The 20,954-nt window shown below is 40.0% G+C and overlaps 1 protein-coding gene and 1 long non-coding RNA gene across 4 annotated transcripts in view; one reads left to right on the top strand and one right to left on the bottom strand.

Moving 5' to 3' along the window:
- Positions 1–14,718, bottom strand: part of LOC138023515 (uncharacterized) — a 43,919-nt gene extending 29,201 nt beyond the window's left edge. Inside the window, exons 1-5 of one of the 2 annotated variants that reach the window (XM_068870518.1) lie at positions 14,608–14,718; positions 8,290–8,521; positions 7,482–7,526; positions 6,735–6,889; positions 481–729 (exon numbers count right to left, since the gene is read on the bottom strand). In XM_068870518.1, the coding sequence (XP_068726619.1) occupies positions 481–729; positions 6,735–6,889; positions 7,482–7,526; positions 8,290–8,335 (495 nt within the window). In that variant the 5' untranslated portion in view covers positions 8,336–8,521; positions 14,608–14,718. Of the gene's footprint in view, positions 1–480; positions 730–6,734; positions 6,890–7,481; positions 7,527–8,289; positions 8,522–9,545; positions 9,690–14,607 lie in introns of those variants that run through there. The other variant, XM_068870517.1, reaches the window with a different exon arrangement.
- LOC138023517 (uncharacterized) overlaps positions 1–20,954 on the top strand; it is a 38,096-nt gene that overhangs the window by 5,109 nt on the left and 12,033 nt on the right. Inside the window, exons 2-3 of one of the 2 annotated variants that reach the window (XR_011126703.1) lie at positions 243–291; positions 1,117–2,751. This is a non-coding gene — a long non-coding RNA (uncharacterized lncRNA). Of the gene's footprint in view, positions 1–242; positions 292–743; positions 1,002–1,116; positions 2,752–20,954 lie in introns of those variants that run through there. The other variant, XR_011126704.1, reaches the window with a different exon arrangement.

The raw sequence follows: 20,954 nt of genomic DNA, 5'->3' as shown, positions 1-20,954 counted from the left end.
TAAAGTAAATGTCTGGACGGAAGTAGCTTCAAAAGAAACAATGGGGATGCGCCAATGAGGTTTTAAGAATGAGAATTTGGTAGAATCAACTGAGATAATGAAAGTAATTTGCTCATCCAGTGCGTTCATTAAAATTACATGTGGGACAGTTTAAAACGAAAGCAACAAGATTTATCTCAGTCTCTTTTGCTGGGACTAGTAAATCCTACGGTACTGACATGTGGAACTGGTTTTCTTTTCAGAATTTTTTGATTTTCTCCAGTTAAGTCAGGAAGACAAAGTGGCCAGGAGGTAAGATCTTCGAAGATCTGGGGCTTAAGACCCGCCTGACAACAAACTGGACCTCTCCTCTCAGTTGAGATACTGTAATCTGTCATGTTCATTTGGTTGTTTGATCTGTCCACGAAAGTCCCTCCAGGCAAAGTGATCAATTATCATTTAATTTAAGGTATATAATTAATTTCAATGCAAAGATCATACCTCTACGAGAGTGACATTTCTATCCACGAACTGTACTTGTAGTGCGCTAAGGATGCCCCTCTTAACATTCAAGGCATTGAGTGGCTCTCTTGGATCTGCAAGGAGCTCAGTTATGAGCCCACGGTCTGTTCTGAATACAAGTTCTCGAGCTTCAAGCTCTTCAGCAAAAGCTGTGGTTCCCTGGGATAGACGGTACCTCAAGGGACCTGGGTTCTTGCTCTGGGCTTCCCAGAGCTCAACTGTGTCGAGCTGTGGAGGAAAACAACAAATGGGAGATAGTGTTAGAAAGAATTCGAAAGAAATCTGGTTTTTTGAAAGAGATGTACATTTGCAGTGGGGGTTAAAGACGAAAACGAGAAGTCAGCCGCACACTTATCTCAACGATTTAACCAATTGTCTCTTTTTGACACCTGAAAGATTCAGGTGGCTTAAACGGTTTTGTGGCTGCTGTTTGGACTGATGACCAGCTCCCAATTGGCTTGATAGCTCAATTCATAAAGCAATGCACCGATATCACAGAGGTCATTGGGCTCAATGTTTCAGGCTTTCCTTTTATTACTGCTAAAGTTATGTACTTGCTAAGCGCAGCTATGTTAGCTGCGACGATCTGAAAGAACCTTAACATTCTTTCCGCAGTTCAACTGTCTTTAATGTACAGTCTTCATGAAAAACGCTGTGTTCATTCGAAGGGTAAGTGCAACATTTATAACATTGCGTGTGTGTAGTGAATGCTTGGTGATATGGTTTCAATCATTCCAGAGTCTACTTTGCTTTTGGTCAGCGCCAAGAACACGGTCTCTGGCCACAGCCAAATCAGGAAATCTGCGAAACACGGACTTTCGGCTCCTCTGCACATTCTCAGTAATTTTGAAACCAGCTGGGTCTAATTTGCAGGTCTCAGGTCGCAGGTCACGGGTTGCGGGTCATTGTTTCACCAATACAGAAAGTATCCTAAACATCTTAGGCCTAAAAACTTTTGTTTAGGCCTAATTAGGCCTAAGGTTAGCTTTTAAGAATGTTTAGGATACTTTCTGTATTGGTGATGTCAAGTCCAGGATTCTATCTAGGATTTATTGTTTGGGGGAGGAGTCCCGAATGCCCGAACGCCACGAGTTTCCTAGGGACCAGTACTGGGGCATAACTCCCTGGAAATTTTTTAAGATGAATATGCGCTGAGATGCAATCTGGTACATTCGAAGACACAATTTTGAAATGTTACGGTGGTATTTTACTTCATTTTAGTCATGATCACATTCTGATGATGTGTACATCAGCGACTCCTTTCCGTAGTTTTCTGGTCACAGATTTGTAAATGCTGTCGCTATTCAACTCATAAACAGAATGTACAGCACTATAACCGAGCCTGCTGTGATGCAAGCAGTTTGTAATACTCCATATTCCATGTCATATAGTGTCCTTAGACAGTAGTCCTTTTGGTGGCTGGATGATTTTTCCAATAAAGTAACTTATATACTGTAATGATAACAATATTTTTTGGGGGGAAGCTGAGCATTTTGAGGGTAGAAGCTTCGAGCCCTCAAATACCCAAGATAGAACCCTGAGGATCTCAGTGATTTTGGTGCGATTTTGGTGCACTGCAACAACCCAGAATAATGCAGAGAAAAGACACATTTTTATCTCCTTCGGCCACTTTACCATTTTTTTCATGCATTGCTGTATAATCCGTAAAAAGAGTCACTGATTACGAGCCACACACAGAATGGTGGTTAAACACTGAGTTCCATGATTTTTGTACTATTGTTCAATTTCAATCCTCTCAAAATTAGTCTATTACATAACCTTAGAATGTTTAAAATGCTCTTACTTCTAGATGAATAAAGGGTTTCGTTTCTAACGAAAATGTGGTGGTGCGGCTGTGCGGAAGTAAAACACAGAAATGGGTTTATCAACTGGGTCAGCCCTTCGTCATAGCGAACTGACTCATGAGCGAAATGACCCATTCGCTCTGACGAGGGGCTAACGCTCGAAACGTCACCTTTCAAATTTCTTTACGGTGGTCAATTTACCATATCAACCCAGTGATAAATCCATTTCTGCTCTTATTTTTAATTCTGTCATTGGTAAATTCGAACATTTTAAGCGGCGTTTTGGTTTTTGCATGAATATTTTTCATTCTGTCTGAGCCGGTTGCACGATTATTTTTTTACTCTTACATAAATTGTTTTGGCAATTCCCCCACACACTCCTCAGAGGATATACCTCGCGAGATGAGACATCTCTTGAAAGTATCAATATCCATCAATCGCCACTGGGAGACCACTTCATCTAGGTTAAAAAACACAGGCACGTAGTCCGTTTTAAAGTCATGCAATTTAGCCACGTTGTCAACATTAAGGGCCTACTTGTTTAGTCTGTTTCCTTGCCGTGTTTTTCGATAAATGTTGCCTTGTTTTCTTTATCGCTTTGTTTTGTACGTGTCTGCAGAGCTAGCGATCGTTGCACATATTTTTTTCTTTTTAGAAAATGTATATCCACTTTTACAAGGCTATTTTTGGTTGTTATCAGTGTTATTATGCGGATTACCAGCAGGTAACCACGGAAAAGTCTTAATTAAATGCTTTTGCTGAAAAAAATCCGAACGGAGAGATCATGGTGATCGCGGGTAGCCCGGTAACGAGGAATTATTGATTTAACACAAATTTTGTGCAAATTATTCCATTCGTCGATTTTTATTTCCTTTCCACAAAACCGTTATTTTTGAAAAAATTTCGGTGACTCGTAAAGCCTCTAAGAATGTTATTTCCGGTACATTTGATAACAAAGCACTTAAAAACTTAGTCTTGCCCTTGGACCTATCAAGCCCCGGTTACAGGAAGGCATCGTCTGCATTTATCACGCGGTTAAGGCTAAAACATCGTCTTTTCTTTAATAGGCCGAATTTTGTTTGGTCTGTATAAATGAAAACGGAGAAAAGTTTGCGTGAACCCATATTATTTTCATCTCAGATTAAATCGTTGTTGAAAGGCCCAGCACCCCCTAACCTTGAAATTGAGAGAAAAAGACAACACGGGTTTGACAGTATATGCTTTTTCAGGAAACACCGGAAGTGCTTGAACTCGATACGGGGTTATCCTTTTGCGGGGGTCTGTGGAATCGCCTGCTGTCTTCACGGGAAAGTAGTTATTGAGAGAAACGTCAGCAAAATCCTGAGAAAATTTGCAATGATTGCGGTATGACGAACAGGTTCCGGTTTATTTGGGTACCAGCACGTTTCGTTTTTGAGTGCAAAACTGGGCTATCATTTTTCTGGTAAATCCTTATTTTATGTGGCAACCTGGAGGCCGAAAAGTGATCTGTTTGAAGTTAAAGGACTTTGGACTGCTGTTTCGTGATGTTATCCGCACACTTCACTTTTATCTGTAACCACTCCATCTTGGATGAAAATGAGTACCTATATATGTCGCACCAAAATCTAAATATTCTTGTTTGAATAGACTCCGAGAATAATGGTTCAATAGTGGAAGTTTCAAAAAAGAGATCTAGGCTGATTTTATTTCATCTCGTGCATTCGGATGTTAAGAACTCCGGTAGACTGCCTCTGGACTCGCACAATATCTTTTGCATTCCCGTGCTCTGGTAGTTTAAAGGTAGCCAAAACTCACCCAAAATTGATCAAATTTGAACTTTGCACTTGAGATGCTTTTGGGGTTACGGCATTGATTTGTATTTACATATTTACGGTGTGCAAATAACCAAACTGGCATTCCATGACAGATCACTTTGGATTGCACAACAAAAACGCTACAAACCGAAGAAAGGTCTCCGTGGACTTTGTACCCAACTGCTTAAGAAAGCTCTGCGTCGAGGAAGCTGAAAAGGGTATCAGGCTAGGTCTTGGCAAGGGAACGTGCGGGAAACGGAAAAATAAATCTTATTTCATAAATCCAATGAAGATGGCAGTTCACATAGTTATGGCTACAACGAAAAAGCCAGACGATTGATATAAGTATTGATATAGGTATTGAGAAAGGCCCCTTATTCAGAACTAGGGAACCATGAACATGATTCATGAACATGATTACATGAACACTATGCAGCTGCTCCCATGGGGTCCCTTTGTAGTCAGAGCATAAGAAGCACTATTCGTAGGTGAAGGCACGAACGTTATAGTAAGCACTGAGAAAATGTGAGGTATGAAAAACCTACGGACAGCACATAGGGCAGGGGCACCCAACGTCAAATTTCGGAAAATATCTGTTCGGAAGACGATCTGAGATCTAGAATTTTCGGAACATTTGTTGTAAAATTTCTTGCTTGCCTGCCTGTCCTAGGATGGTATAATTGCCCATTTTAACGGATTCTTACCCTAAAAAGGTCACCTAGAATTTCGGGAGCCTTTTTTTGGCTGAAATTTTCGAAAGGGTAAGTTTTGATCACCATAATTTTGGGATCACTAGAGTTAAAGCTAGGAAATCCGAACAAATGAAAAATTTTTAGGGGATAAAAACATGCCTGTATCTACCGTTTAAATAATAAAATACGTTTAACAATGCTATGTTTAAGTGGTTTTGAACTATACTCTCGCTGGGTGCCGCTGATAGGGGGAACTTAGGGGAATACCATAGGAGGAAGATAGGCATGCCCACGGGTGGAACATGGGGAACGTGGGAACTCAGGGCAGAGCATGGGAGAGGAGGTGGGCGGGAACCAGTGTGTGTTTTTAAGAAAAAAATAATTAAAGCGTTAACATGGCTTGGTTAAAAAAAACGTCTCAGGAAAAGCATTTGAACTTCGAATGTTCAAGGTGTAATCTTTGCAATTTAATCGGACATTTTTGCTGAAATTTATAACTCTAAGATCCAGACGCACAAAAGTTCTGTATCAACGCGGCTACTAAAAACAGGAAACATTTTGATTTTGAGCCAATGCAAATCGGAAATACGCTTGGTTTCCAGTGGATTAACGAAAGGTCTCATGGCTCTCGCTTTCACAAGCACAACTGAAAATTTTCCACATAACCTCTATGAAATGTGTTTTAGAAGGCTTTCTTTAACCATGGCTAGAAGAAGTGCTTATGATAGATTTTACGGACCCCTCTTTATCTGGCTGGAGTGTGTTGGGAACCATGTATCCGACCTATGAAGGTTTTTGTTTTTATCTTCCTTGGTGTCATCATTTTGAAAGCATAATTTTTCTTGAAACTTGCATTTTGAAAAAAAAATTGTAAAAAAAATTGTTTTTAAAAGAGAAGACAGTAATCGTTTCTCTCCCTTCTTAAGTTTGACGTAAATTCTGTAAAAGTTCAACATTGGAGGTCAAGCCGGATATATTGATTTTTTTTAATAAAGGTAGTTACTTAATACAACCCCGTCACCTAGCACGTACATGATGTAAGCGAAATTTAATCTGTCAATTTCGATCACAAGAAGATAGCAGCGAATGGAAAACTGAAAATCCTTTTAAAATGATAGTAAACCATCTATCAAAATAACGATGTCGATGCAGAATAATTACGTACGAGCATGCATCCTAATCGAGTCCAAATCTAGATTTTTTGGGACGACCGATCTTGAGACACACATTTGGCATCCCCGCAAATTTTGCAGGGGCGAATGATATCATAGGATATAGGGCCTGGGATTGAGAAGACATTCAACACAGTTCCACGCTTGTCTGTTTTATCCTGAATTGGTATCGACCGCACTCCATTAAACTACTAGTTTAATTTCTACGAGGTATTCACAGAGTTAGAACTAAAGTAAACAACCATTTATTCTACCGATGGTTTCCGAACACGCCTCTGCGGTTCGTCTCGCTTTGACACTGGATACATGTCTGTAGATTAGCAGTGTCATTTCTTGACGTCGCATTTTGGAGAAAATCTCCCAGAAACAAGGTTAAAACCGGAAAGAATGACGCCACCAATACCAGCTAAACCTGTGAAAGGGCAACTAAGAAGGTGCATAAATGAAATACTTACTGAAATCGGAATTAAAAACGCTTCTCATGGCACGAAAAGAGAAAAAAAAACTGTCAACATGATCTCAAGGTAATTTTTTTCAAGTGCACCGCCGAGCAAATGAAAATATTTACAGTCGCATTGAGAACTAAAGAACCATGGGTCAGCAAGTAAGGTGGTCTTGATGGGAGGGTTGGTTTGATTCGTGCTTTAATAATAAAAAAGCATGAACTGAAAATCGAAAAACACATGGAAATTGTATCATTTCATCTCGCAACATGTCATGTTAAATTTTAAGCGCGCGCAAAAGTGCTTGTGTATATTTTACTCTTACCTTCAAGACATGTTGGCACGGTGCAACAGGCTTGACGACACATCTTGCGCGAATTTTCAGCCCTGAACGAGCTGATGACGCTCCTGCTACTCTACTGATCGTTTCGCCTTCATAGTTGTAGGGAAACTCTTTCAAATAATGAAATCTGTCTAACTCTGTAAGAAAAAAAATATATTTTAGAGCAGGGTCAGGGATTGTCTGACCTCCCGCGCTTCACAACCCACGTGCCTTAAACCAATCACATTGCTTCATTCTTTGAAGCTGTCAATGAATCCCCGGGAAATCCTAGGATACCAATTTCCGGAATTCGCTGATGCAGATATCTCGTTGTTTTTCAAACCCGTGACAATCCCTTGTCTAACAAAAACGCAAAAACTGACATTTATAATGGTTGATTTAAACAGTGAGAACATTTCTTCTTAAAAAAATCAAGGGGCAGGTTTGTGTGACGTTTCTCCATCTGGGAAGAATAGCAGACTGTGTCCGGATGAGATTTGGATTTCCTTCGGCTTGGGTCAAAATCTTTGGGACATTTTTCTTCGGAGACATCTAAATTTGTTAACTTTGACAAAGCCACGAAGAATGGTGTAAAATGGTACAGACTAACGTGCTGCTCCCAAGCTTAGAAGCCGTCCGAGATAGAGAAGATCTCCGTGCACATATGAAATACCATACAATTCAATATTTATCCGTTTCGCATTTACGTAACATAAAATAATAATTCCCCGAGTCTCGGAGAGTACTTACTCTTATCACATTGCGGCGATCTCTCTGTATTCCAGGACAACGGCGCTACAACAAAAATATACTCATTTTGTTGATGTTTTACCATGGATTAAGGGACAATTTTTGCACACAAACATCAAGAATAAACGACAATACAAGATCAACCCGTAGATAAGACCGCCTTGGAGATCGCGCACCGGGTCTCGATAATTCAATTGACGTGAAGACGCAAACGTTTCCGAATGCATCGTATCTTTATAGAATCGACTAGAGTGAACTGTTTTAACACATGTACAAGCTGAAAATTTTCTTGTTTTCAAACATTTTCAGAGACGGCATAATCCACTCCCCCAGGATCATGTTTGGCGCACTCAAATAGAGAATTTGAGTCTATCTGCCAAAAGAGACAGAAAGTTTTCATATGCCGTCTGGGATCTTTGAAAATCAAACGCTTCCAGGAGAAGCAGAAACAAAGAACATCGTTAATCATGCATGACTTATTATCATGCTTCAATATAATTATCAAGCCGTCAAGATGGAAAATATGAAAAATTGAGCAAGCCATTGCAAGCTTTAGGTTTTACGGTTGGTTTCAAGTCGACAATTTAGTCTTGTCAAATCAAGATCAAGGTCGTGCTAAACAAGACAACCACAGCACAACTTCGAGGTGACATCATGACTTAATCGGAAAATTTGCATCATTTTGATAAGCACACTGACTTCAGAAATTTTCGGCTTGTTTGTAGCCAAAAAAATACCGTGATCCCTCTAAAAAGCACAGACAGCGTTTCAAAAACCGTTATGCAGTAGGAGAGTATGAATTACGTACCCGCAAAAGCTCCAGTGGCCAACAACACGAAGAGCCAGGATCTCATTTCGCGTTGAGGATCCAAGGGGCGACCACATCAAAAATGCCAGCAATGATCTCTTTTCTTTTTATTAGACAAGCCACTCCTAGTCCCACGAGGGAACAAAGGTTTCACAGCTTATTTAAGATAAACCGGTTAAGATGACAGGGATCAGGGTGAAAGAAACAGGAGAATCGGCCAATCGAGGATCACCTTAGAACAAATAAACAAAGTTGACCAATTAGAGATGGTAATATAGTACTAAAAAAATTAGGATATTTACTGCAAGGAGCCAATAAGAAAAACGCCAATGTAGGGAAATACCGAATGCTAGAAATATCTTTTTACTGATTGAATGACACCTATCCGTCAGCTCAAGAGTCCAGAAGGACACGTTTTCCAATGAGAGACTTTGCGCCGAGAGCACGTTATCAAGTTCAATCATTTATTTTTATACAGCAAATCCTACACATGCGGGCCACCGAAGAGAAAATTGTTTCTTCAAATTGCGCTCTTCTTTGGTTTAAGCAATCTGTGTTTAAAATTAACAAGTTGTTGTGGCTCTCGATGTTGATTTTTGTTGTAAAGGACGTTTTATTACGCCACAGGGACTAGGAAATTATCTAGCACCGCAGGCGAAGGATTAAACCCGACACAAAGACTGTCAATAGTGACTTCCGTTACATCTGATGTAATATGATCATTTTTCGCCTAAAAACACAGATTAAAATGCATATGACCAGCAGAATACACAATGTTGTGTTATGATGATGCAAAGCTGATTACCCAGTACCTTGACAAGTTACCATTAAAATTCCGTTACTTTTCGGGAAGTTCTCTTACCAGGTCTGTTAATTGCTTAGTCAGCCTGAAAAAGCGCTTTTGCCTTTGACCTTCACTTAAAGTCGTCCGCAGGGAATACTTAACTCATTCGCTATGGATCAAGCATAATGGCCTTCTCTGCATTTAGAGGCGTTAGTGTCTTAAAATAAGGCATTTTACGCGTCCTTCGATAGCGTAAAACCGACTGAGTTCAGTCCATACAAGAACTCAGTCGAGAACTGAGTTTGGTAGAGAGATGTCTCTATCCGATGCGTCTTAAAACACTTGTTCCACGAGGTCATGCTGCGCTTTACAAGAAGCAAGGAAACGTGACTCTGTAAGGCGACAGTGAATTCTTCAGTAGCGGTCTACAACTCAAAGTTAAAGTCGCACTATCCGTAACCACTTCGCTTACCTTGCCCATGCTTGACAAAGGCGTTTGTATCCTGCAGTTAAATCCTGAGGCCTACATCATTATCATAAAAGCCACTGCATGAGCATACGGCTGAATTGCAGCAAATGAACAAAGAAATGGTTTACGCAAAACCCATACCTTTTTTATTGTTATTTTTAATTTTCTTGTTCTTTAAATGCTGTGGTATCTATTGTTAACAATCCCCTTGGGTATAGCAGGTCTAATGCTTATTTTTGTTTCAAGTGGTTGCTATGCACACGCCAGAGCACTCCTGTACGGAATAAAGAACACAGCCCGAACTTTGCGCGATAATTTTAAAGGACAGGACAAGTCTAAGTTTGCAACAAAAGAAACCCTGTAAGGAAAACCTATACAAGCGTGCTGAATGGATTCTTCGTGGTTGGAAATTTAATTTGAACTTAAAAGCGGCCGCAACTTTTTTAATGGTCCGAGCCGATTCATTTGTACAGCGGCTTGGTCTCTAAAAGTTCCCTAGTTTGTCCTTGTCAGTACAATAGATTAATCTTTCTTTTTCATAAACCTTTGAACCAAGGCATTGCATTGATTTTAGTACAATGAGTGCACTGTACTGTAGTATCTTTTGTGAGAAATTTAAGGCACAGGAGAATTGGGAATGAGGGATTCCATACCTCTTTTTCCGTGCATCAAAAGCTTTGAGTCTGAAGAAAAGAAGAAATCAGATTTCATAATAATTGTAATTCAGGCAACCGCAAGCGTTCTGGGAGTCGTTAAATGAAGTGCTACACCTTGGCTCAATTTTTTGCTTTCTGGTCAAGCGGAGCTAATACAGTACAAAAAGAGCACCGATGGAGAGAGAGAGAGAGAGAAATGCTAATTGGTCTTTCTTGATAACGGAACCAATTCAGTTCTTTTTTCGTCTCAGTGTCAGCCCAGTAGGCTGCTGAGTGGTAGTGACGGCATTGCATGTTTTCTCCTGTTCGTGGTCTCGGCCTAATCACATAAAGACTTGGCCTGTTGACCAGTTTAGAATAAAAATGATTTGCACAAATTTATTAGAGAGAAAAAATTCTGTAGTATTACTGAAGCATGGTATTAAGACATCGTAAAAGCATTTTAGTGCCACAGTCCACACTTGTTATCAGAGTTTCCCTATGAATGATTTCACACTTCACCGTAAGGCGATGAGATCCAGGTATTTCTTTTGTTTCGTGCCTTTTGCCTGAAAACAAACGTAAAACTTTACACGTTACTACCTTTGTGCTTCCCTTAAGACCATGTTTCATATAAGATCGATATATTCTGAAACCTGTAAGTTGTAAAATTGCCAATCAACAATTTCTGAAGTTGCAATTCAGTTATGAGCTCATGCCCAATGATTATCAGTTTCAACTGCTCTTTGTCATTTTTCTTTTCTTTTGTGAAACAGCTTCCCTATTTCTTGGATCTCTTATAATGACTCAACAATTTCTCTTTTCATTTTGGTTGGTCTTTATGACAGGAAGTGTAGTCTACATACTCCGTTCCTTTAAGTTATTGCGTGTCTTATGCCCCAAATCAAACGTTGACTTCGTTGCGCGCGCTCAAAAAAAAAAAAACATAAAACGGTGTTTTATATCAATTTGCTCACGTACGGGGCAGGAAATTGTTGATAGTCAATCATAACTCAAGTTGCATAATATACCGTTAAATATTTTTTTCACCACTTTTAACTGTCTTTTTTCTCCCTCCGGCCACACTGATTCCTTTCACTTGAAATATGGAGGATAATGTGACAATTATAGCTTAGGCGCATCGATCCTACACTATTAGTGTCAATTGGCCCATGATTTTAAGGAAACAGTGTTAATTTTGTTCCAGAGCTCTACCTGTGGGAGTGAGGAAACATAAGCCGGAAGCCGGAAAGTCTTTAAAATTATGGGATTAGCAGAAGACAGTTTCACCACTCAGGGTAAAATCGGTTCTAACCAAAACTCAGAGCCGGCAACAAAGTCTTTCCTCCAGGAGAAAGGAAATGATTATAACGTCATAGTATCGAGAGAAATCCTTTAAAGGTTATGCGCAATTGTTTTGAGTCTTTTAAGTAGCCGCCATCTTGACAGTTTCCTGTGAGGAAGTTGAACTTTGCAGTGACTATGCGGTTAAATATGGTTGTAGTGAGTCAGCTGTTTTGGTAAATCTTGCAAACATCAGTCAAATGGATCTTGCCAGTCATGGTCATCTACCTCATTTCCAATCTTTTCTATTCATCCGTGATAAGGTCACACTGCCTATTTTCTTTAAGCGCTACATTTGCAGCCTTTTGCTGTAAAAGTAGCTCATCCTTTTAATTTTGTGGTTTTCTGGCTAGTTACTGTGAAGACCACATGGTATTTTCATAATTGATTTCCAACGGTTTGGTGAGTAGTCACTTCCGGAGTGCAAGAACTTGAAACTTTTCTCGAGTATCATTTGCAATGCAAACTTCACTTTCTAAATGCATTAAAAGTTATTTATCCCGTTTATCAAACCTGCAAAAAAGCGTCGTTTCTGTTTCATTTTGTTGCGGCAGAGCTTATGTGTGATGAGACGTAAAACGAGAGCTAAATAAAGCAACTCGATTGGTTCAAAAAACAATACCAAGACCAGACAAGCACTTATGAAATTGTAACGCATGGTGCAGGTTGACTTTTTTTTTTTTTCGTGTTTATCTTCTCACTGAAAGATATCAACCAAATAATGATGATAATAATCACTTTATTTAAATCTCAAGGCTATTTAGCCGAGTACGAGTGCTCCACTGCTGAATTGAGGAGTCTGCAAATCAACTGAAATCAGAACAAATCAAATCAAATGTCGGTTTTTTGAGGAGAGGGGAAAACCGGAGTACCCGGGGAACGAAACACTGCGCCACCCCTGCTCCACAAGCGAACTCTGCCCCATCGAATCGCCATTGTAGGTGTTCGAAATCCTTGTGTTTGCGGGTGGGGTCATGGGCATGGCACATGGGGAGTTCTGTGTCTGAACACGGCTGCACCTCTATGCTAAACGCTTTTTCCTACTCAGCACTTAAGTTAGGAAACCTGCATGGTCAAAGTCAGTACTCTTCCAGTGGATGTTATGGATCGGGTGAGATTCAGCCGGAAATTTTTTTAGATATGTGACATAATAACCAATGACATAATAAACAAGATTTTTTTTTTATCAGATGTCATTTTTTAAGTATTAGCTGGTCGGAAGCTGAGCAATGATACCTAACCCTTTTAGAAGGGATCAGGCTAAGAATTGATTCATCAATCGAAAATATATGATTTCAACTAGATTAATGCTCGGGGAAAAAAGTGTGTTTAGCATTGATATGTTCGGCCTCTGACCTACACGCGATATCTACTTAATTGACTTTAAAAAGGGTAAGATTTTTATTGTGCAATGACTAATAGAAAATCGGGTATTTGATACAGAGAGAAATTTGCAAAAAATACTAATTTAGTTGTGCAGCACGTAAATACATTAATTATAAAGAGAGAAGCACAACTTAAGGAAGGTACAAAACTCAACCCACTCCGACTGTGAAAATAATTAAAAAGCTAATCTAGTTGGGAGGCAAGAAATCTCTTATGAAAAAGAGATTAGTCAAAGACTGCGCTTTGTGTTTCAAACGAGGGTACGAGTGGCGCGATATGAAGTTCAAGGGAGATTTAGCGATAAAATCATGAGAAAGAAGACTTCAACACGACTTCAGAGGATGACTGTGGTCAAATTAGTATCAGGGACCGGACATGCTGGGACATGAGATGAGGGTGCCTAAAAATGAGAGAGACCCTGATTATACTTGGGGTAAAACACCCTCCAGTATTTGAGGATGGTTCTTAACAATTACTTATGGTGTTCAGTTAAATTATGAAAATGATCTAACAAAACGAATACCATAATGAACATGGCGGATTGGCATCAGTATAAGCCATTACATGCCGTCGTCACGTTGCCACAGCCGTTAAAATAGAAATGCGAACATAGTCCCAACCTTTCCACAAAGTATACGATTAACTCTGAATCATTGGTATCCAACTAACTTAACCGAAACCAGAAACTACATGATTGATTCCAAATGATATCAATATTCTCGGAAGGCATGTGAAGTCCCCCGAGAACCTCGTGCACAGCTTGGTGTATTATGTTTATTGAAGAAAAATGAACACGTGTTCTGCGCTCCTTACATTTCTGGATCTTCTTTAAATACTCTCCAATGGTTTCTTTGTTCTATCCGCAATTTTGTGAAGTTGAGAATTTTCCATTATAAATCCTAATACATTTTATGAAGATTAGAAAAGCAGTTTTGCGAGCTCTTAGCGCTTAAAACAGCAGTAATTTTTCACACATCACACATCATTTGTCCGGAATAGCAAGGAAATGTTCACGATTGTAACAAGCATGACTCAAGCCTGCCTCGTGATTAAATTGCTTGTTTCATACACTTGCAGTTGAAGCAAAGGTCATGATACCGACTATAGTGGGCGTTTATTTTTTTGTTGCAGCTTTTGCGAAAACAACATATCACAACTAAAAATATTATAATGAAACGCGCCGAGGTAACATGCGGTTTCACCCCATTCCGGCTTTTGAAAACGGCAAAACATCTGAAGCATGCCATCTATAACCGTGGCGTGCTGCCATGCAAGTGACTGGAGAGAGTTGTTTGCAAGTGCCTGTTGATCCTTCAGTTTATAAATTAGCCTCTATAATTGTAAGAATGAAAAGCACAGTTATCTTCCAATTCTCACATTGGACCTCTACATTTTGAAGCCCTTAGGGTGTTAACTAAAAGCAATACCTTGCAGTTTACCAGGTTATATCTTATTTTATCTCATAACCTCACTACACATCAACTCACACGCTCCACGAAACTTCTCAATATCGCCTCTCTTCTCGACCCTTCTCATTTTCCGGGACCTTTAACCTCCCTTCCCACACACAAACTCCCAGAACATAAGTCCAAATTCTTCAAAAGCGCGAACCGAAAAAAAGGACTTAAAAGTGTATCGTGTGCTTGGCTTTGGAGATTTCAACGATAAACTTGTGAAAATGGAAAAGTATATCATCTTACCTCGTATTGCATTAGATTTCACTACAATTTCGTTTACTGCCAGGGTGCAGTCGGCACCATTGATCCCCGGCGTCGGAGAAGAGCTCTTCGGTCCGCCTTACAGCATGTAACAACATATTAGTCCATTACAAAGGATCTCTGTTTGACCAAAACCAATCTGTAATCCTATAACAGCTCGATTAACGTCTCTTACTTAGTTAAAATCTAAGCGATAACCTACGCCATTGTTCCAAAATCTCAACTGCGTAATTCAATAAATGTTTTATTTTCATTTTTCTTTTTTCAATGCGACAAGCATCTTGAACTGTCTGTACATTTGAATATTTTTGGCTACTGAGTCTTCCAGGATAAATGTCCTTTTATTTTTAGATCATTTTTCTTTTATCTTTCATCACCCACTGGTTTTGAAAACAACTTGACAGTTTGATACTTCCCTTGCAAAAGCAAGCCTAAGCGTGTGCAATGTCTATTTAGGCTCACCAAATTTTTTTTTTCACTCGATGCTGATCATTAATCGTTGGTTCGAGGTCCTTTTTTTATCGTGGATGAAGAAGAGCCTAGTTCCCAGCATCTCTTTTTGACTCCACTGAAGGGAAAGATGAACGGAACGAGAGAGATCTGGGAATGAGACTTTCCGAATTTTTTTACAACAAGGGACATCATAGTGGTTTTGTTTAAAGAAAAAAAGGGGATGACTAGAAAGAATCTTGATAGAGAACATCTGAACATAGGGATTAAAAAAAAAACCAACAGAATTACTAGCTGGCACAATGAATACGCCAACGAAAAGCTCAGTATCTTACGTGTAGTCCGATCCAGGAATTCACATTGCATTTACCTGCTTGTATTGCAAGCATGTTATGAAAAAAAACTATTTGGTATGATGCTGCATGCGCGCTTGTCTGATTTTTTTCTAAAGCATGTTAAAAGACTTGCTTAACTTGTGGCCAACCAAGGAAACACGATCGCCTTGCGATTTTGTTTAATCTGCGGCCTCATAAGGTGTATCTCACTCTCGTGTACATAGAATTAAAATTAAAAATCTAGCACGTCATAATTTTCGTTGTTTAAATCAATGCTATTCTAAAAACACTCAAAACTGAGAAAAAACAAATCCATCACTGATAAGTGGTTTCGTTTCGAAGAACACAACAAACCGAGACCTCTTTATCAGTCTGTTAAATTGTCATTTGATTGACTAAAGACTAAAACTGGGTAATAAATGTTAAGAGAAAGTCCATTTTATTTAGTCTTCTTGTATTGGAAAACTTCTACAAGTTTTGACTTGTGATGTATAAACTTGAACAAAGTCTTTCACGACGACAAAAATTCAGCTTTTCTACCATTTGAATTTCATTTCGCTGCATGGTTACTACGACCGACTACGCCAAATGGTTTTACATTTGAAATATTACGAAAAGAATCGAAAGTAAACACAACTGTAATCAAGAATATATTAAACCACTGCTTTGCACAGGACTCGCTCTATGTAAAGGAATGGTGGCCCTGGGATTCCAGATCCCGGCCCGTGGATTCCCGATTCCAAACTCACGGTTTCCACCGAAATGGATCCTGGATTTCACCGAAATCCGTGGATTCTGGATTCCATACAATGGATTCAGGATTCCACGGCTTCGCATTTGCTGGATTCCTGATTCCTTCACATGGGGCGAACAGGACAGACTAAACAGTTTCAAATCCTTGCATCGATGCTACTTGCATGTCAGAAGGTCAAAGTTGAGGATTTTATTATATCATTATTGTTATTTTCTTTTACCTTTTTGCTTGAAAGGCTTGACTCCTCTCAGTTCCAAGACATCCTTTGAAACGCACGTTGTACATACAAACTACTGACAATTGATTCCCCCCTCACCAAATGTCAATTCTCGCACCGTTAACAGTAAGGTAACCTTTATATCCTTTCTTTTGGGCAAAAAAAAAGCTTGAAAAGAAACCATATTGGCATTGACATATTGGGCAGTGCTGGATACCTCCAAAAATTATACCCTGAGAGGTTTTCCTTGGATCGGAGATCCATTATCCGGAAGTATCAATCTCTCTCATTTGGCTGTTTCCCATCAATTTCGGTCTGTAGCCCATGACTAGGAGCGAACAACAACCCTGGCTATATTCCTGTCACGGTGTTTCCACAGACCGATTTTTCTTAAAAATTATTCGCAAATGAGACTCCCGCAGGAATCCGATGAACACTCAATCACAAGAAACACTAACTGGACGTAATGGCGTCACCGAACCGGAAAACTGTCTTTGTTTTTCTGCGGAAAAGGTAGTCTAAAAGTAGATTGGTCTGTAAAATTGCCGTGTTGGAGTTGTTCGCACCTGGTCATGGGCTCCTGTTACGCTATTATCTAAATTATCCAGATGAGCGGGTATTCAAAATAGAAATAGAAATAGGTAGGATGCTAAAAAATCAGTACAACAGAAAAAGCAAGGTGACACAAACCCCAACCCGGAGTGGCCAACACATCACGCATGCGCACAACCATTTCATCTGGTAAATTAGCAGCCATGGTCAGCTTTTTTTTTTCATGAAAAACACAAACTCCTTTATTCATAAGATAAAAAATTCCTATTTACAATCATCATAACAAAAAATAAAGTACAAACTCGAAAAAGGTCTCTCTAGAGAAAAACAAACACAAAGTTCACTTGGGAAGGCAGAGGACTCGGACGGGTCGTGCCTGCGAGCAGGCGGAATCTCGCATTCTGACGAGCGAGAGGACCACCAACAAGAACTTCTGTGCCCGGATGAACAGAACCCTATAGGCCTGCCTACACTCCCTAGCCAAATGACCTGGCTGATGACAACGCCGGCACAGACCAGAGAGAAGGCAGTCTGAGGCACGATGACCAAACTTACAGCAGACAGAACACTGCCAGGAGGGGCCTGACCAGCATACCACGCGCGACAAAGAAAATCATGAACACGAACAAAATACGGCACTTCATTGTCCAAGGATATCTTCACAACACGGTTGCCATTGTAGAGCGCGGGAAAGCCATCGAATGTACTACGCTTAACAGAAAGGACTTCACCAAAAGAACTAAAGAAAGTGGAGACATCATCGTCCGATACTTCTGCAGGAAAATCTCGAAAATGGATGGAGCGAACTTTCGCATCTGCATGTGACACACGAATAGACGTTTCACTGAAAGAGTCCTTAAAAGTCAAGCGACAAGACCACAACGCGGTAACTGAACAGCCACGAGCTTTTCTTGGTCAACAGCCTCCAGCAACTGTGGTAAGACAACCGACGAGCCAACATAACGGTAAATCTCCTCAGGGAAGTTCGCCAACAGACTATTAGGACAAGACATTGCACGCACTCAATTTAGGGCTGGGTCCACGCCGTTTCCTCCTGGCAGGTCACGAATACTTAGGACAGGACCCAAAAATACACAAAAAAGCCAATTAGCCACAATCTCACAGCTGTTTCGGCTTTGCTGGGTCTCATCAGCATGGCGTAGCTAACATACCAGGTGGGTGTCTTAGACACCCCTCTAAGTGGCAGCTCCAAACAGTAAATGTGGTAAGCTGGGTTGGGAACAGCACAGCCGTTCTCCCACGGCAAGCGTGTGGGAAGATGGATCACCAAAAGATACCAGTGTCGCGTAATTTGTAAATACAACAGAAAAAACACACCAATCCGGTGTGGCCAACACATCACGCATGCGCACAACCATTTCAGCAGGTCTGTCTGGTAATCAGTTGCTCAGAATATTCTCTCCCTAATAACAGGGGTAACAAATTACTCCTTAATTTTGGCGCAAATCTCAGCTTAATTACTGGTTTGCCAGTATGACAATCCCAGTTGGAAAATGGGTAATATTTTTCCGTTATTTTATTTTATTTATTTTTTTCTGTGTCGGTAAAGTCTTGCCTGTCACTCCCCTGCTAAGTGGTGTGTTTGTGCATAGAGTCTTCTGTGCGTATTTTTTCACTTGCGTTTTGTCCACTCGCGTGAAATTATTCCCTTTTTTACATCCATTTAGAAATCACTGGTGATCCATGCAATCTGATTGACTCTCAGCAGTACAATTTCTATTCCCAAGTGGCACTATTTTTTGTTCTGAATCGCACCATTTCCCCTGCCAATAAGAAAGGAACACTAAAACAAAACAGCCAATCAGATTCCAAAGCTTGTTTAAGGTAACAATTCAAATTGCAGGAAAATGAAAGACAAAGAAAACCATTGTGTGGTGAATTTTGCAACTTTTGTTCCCAACTGGATCAATAAAATATTGGTACTAAAATCGTGTATTTTAAGGTTTAAATAATTATTAGCCAATATAAAAAATACCATAATACTCTTTGCTTGTCCCTCCAAAATTTTGCATAAGCATTGGGCCTTTTCCATTTACCAAGAAATTCCGGAAATTCTGGTTGGGATGTAAATGGAACACGTTTTTGGTTCGTTCCACTGGAAAATTTCCGGAATAAACGGAACTTCTGAAAAGGTCGTCCTGTTTTCCCGTTGGAAACTTTCCGATGGAAATGTGTGTTCCATTTACAACTTTTGAAAGGTCTTACCACTTCCAGGCTATTCACGGCCACATTTTTAGACTTTGGCGCGTAAAATCGCAATCACTGGGCGGCGAACGGACCTGAGTTAAATGGAACACGTTTTTGACCCAATGGAAATTTCCACCGAAATTTCCTGTAAATGGAAAACGCCCATTGTTTCCAGTTTCTCTTGGAACCATGTAAGTCCCAAGAGAAATAAGAACAATGGTTATGCAAAATTTTGGAGGGACAAACAAAGAGTATTATGGTATTTTTGATATTGGGTATTTGAGTGATTTCTAAATTGATGTAATAAAGTGGTAATTGAACTTCGTGTCGTGCAATTTTGGTATGAAATCACACGTATGATTTCTGACCAAACTCCACTCAGTCCTATTACCATTATAAATCCACTCGACACCATTTGATTACCCATACTAATAAAGGGGCTAGTTTTAAGAAACTTTGGTGCTGTGTTGGTGGGGATTGAAAGGCGAAAATTGGGCTTTACCAACCGAGTTGACGACAAAAAAAATTATCTATCGCAAGAAAGATTTGTGAACTGACGTTTCGATTGCTAGACCTTCATTGCATTTGCCCTGGTGAAGGGCTGACGCTGGTTAATTTACCTTAATTTTCATATTAGCTGCCTACCCATTCTGTACTTGAGCAGTGCTCGAAATTAACAACATCGAGATTAGGGTTAAAAAAAGGGTTAACAACATCGAGATTCGCTCGAAAACTATGTCCCCAGTTAACCCTTTCACCGCCAAAAATGCAATTTTACAGAAAGATTTTACTGTCTAACGCCAGAAGATTTTACTCTGTCTAACGCCAGACGATTTTACTCGTCAATGGGGGAGCCCTCGGCAGTAAATGGGTTAACAACATCGAGATTCGCTCAAAAACTATGTCCCCAGTTAACCCTTTCACCGCCAAAAATGCAATTTGACAGAAAGATTTTACTGTCTAACGCCAGAAGATTTTACTCTGTCTAACGCCAGACGATTTTACTCGTCAATGGGGGAGCCCTCGGCAGTAAATGGGTTAACAACATCGAGATTCGCTCAAAAACTATGTCCCCAGTTAACCCTTTCACCGCCAAAAATGCAATTTGACAGAAAGATTTTACTGTCTAACGCCAGACGATTTTACTCGTCAATGGGGGAGCCCTAGGCAGTGAAAGGGTTAAGAAAAATCCAGGTTGTTCTTGTTTTAAAAACCGGGCAACCAAATCCATGAATTTGGTTGCCCTGATAAAGCCTTGGATGCATGTCCATCGGGAAACCCACCGCGATTAATTAATTAAAGGCACGCCTCACATGGCAATCGAGCTTGAATATCCCATAGTTCTTTAGTGTGCGCAAGTGTTTTTTTCGCGGAAGTCTGGGTTTTGGCGTTTTAAAAATGGCGTCTTCGATCCATTGCCTACTTGTTGGTGATATTGGCTGTCTGATAATGTTCTAGAAAGGTACAAAAATGCTCAGCTGCGGCAAAGCAATTCTTTTTAACATCACACTATAGGACATTGACAATAGAAAGCCGACGAGTAAGTAGATCGGGTGTGGCATTTTCTATATTTGGCTGCGTTGTCCGTTATTTTTTCCTCGGGCAACCAGGCTTTTCGTTTTACCAAAAACTGGTCGCCTAATAAACTTTCTAGTCGTCTCGGACGATCGCTTATTTTGAGCACTGCTTCATATTTCCAGCGGGGTCTGGAAATATCGAGTAGAGTGGAATCTTGACTGAAAATTATTGCCTTCTTCCCCGGGTGTGATATTTAACAATTATTGAATGAGGCTGAGTAGGATATGTTATCCAC

The sequence above is a fragment of the Montipora capricornis genome, chromosome 11, assembly GCF_036669925.1.
Source record: "Montipora capricornis isolate CH-2021 chromosome 11, ASM3666992v2, whole genome shotgun sequence".
NCBI classification, from domain to species: Eukaryota; Metazoa; Cnidaria; class Anthozoa; order Scleractinia; family Acroporidae; genus Montipora; species Montipora capricornis.
This window is presented reverse-complemented; position numbering and strand designations above follow the sequence as displayed.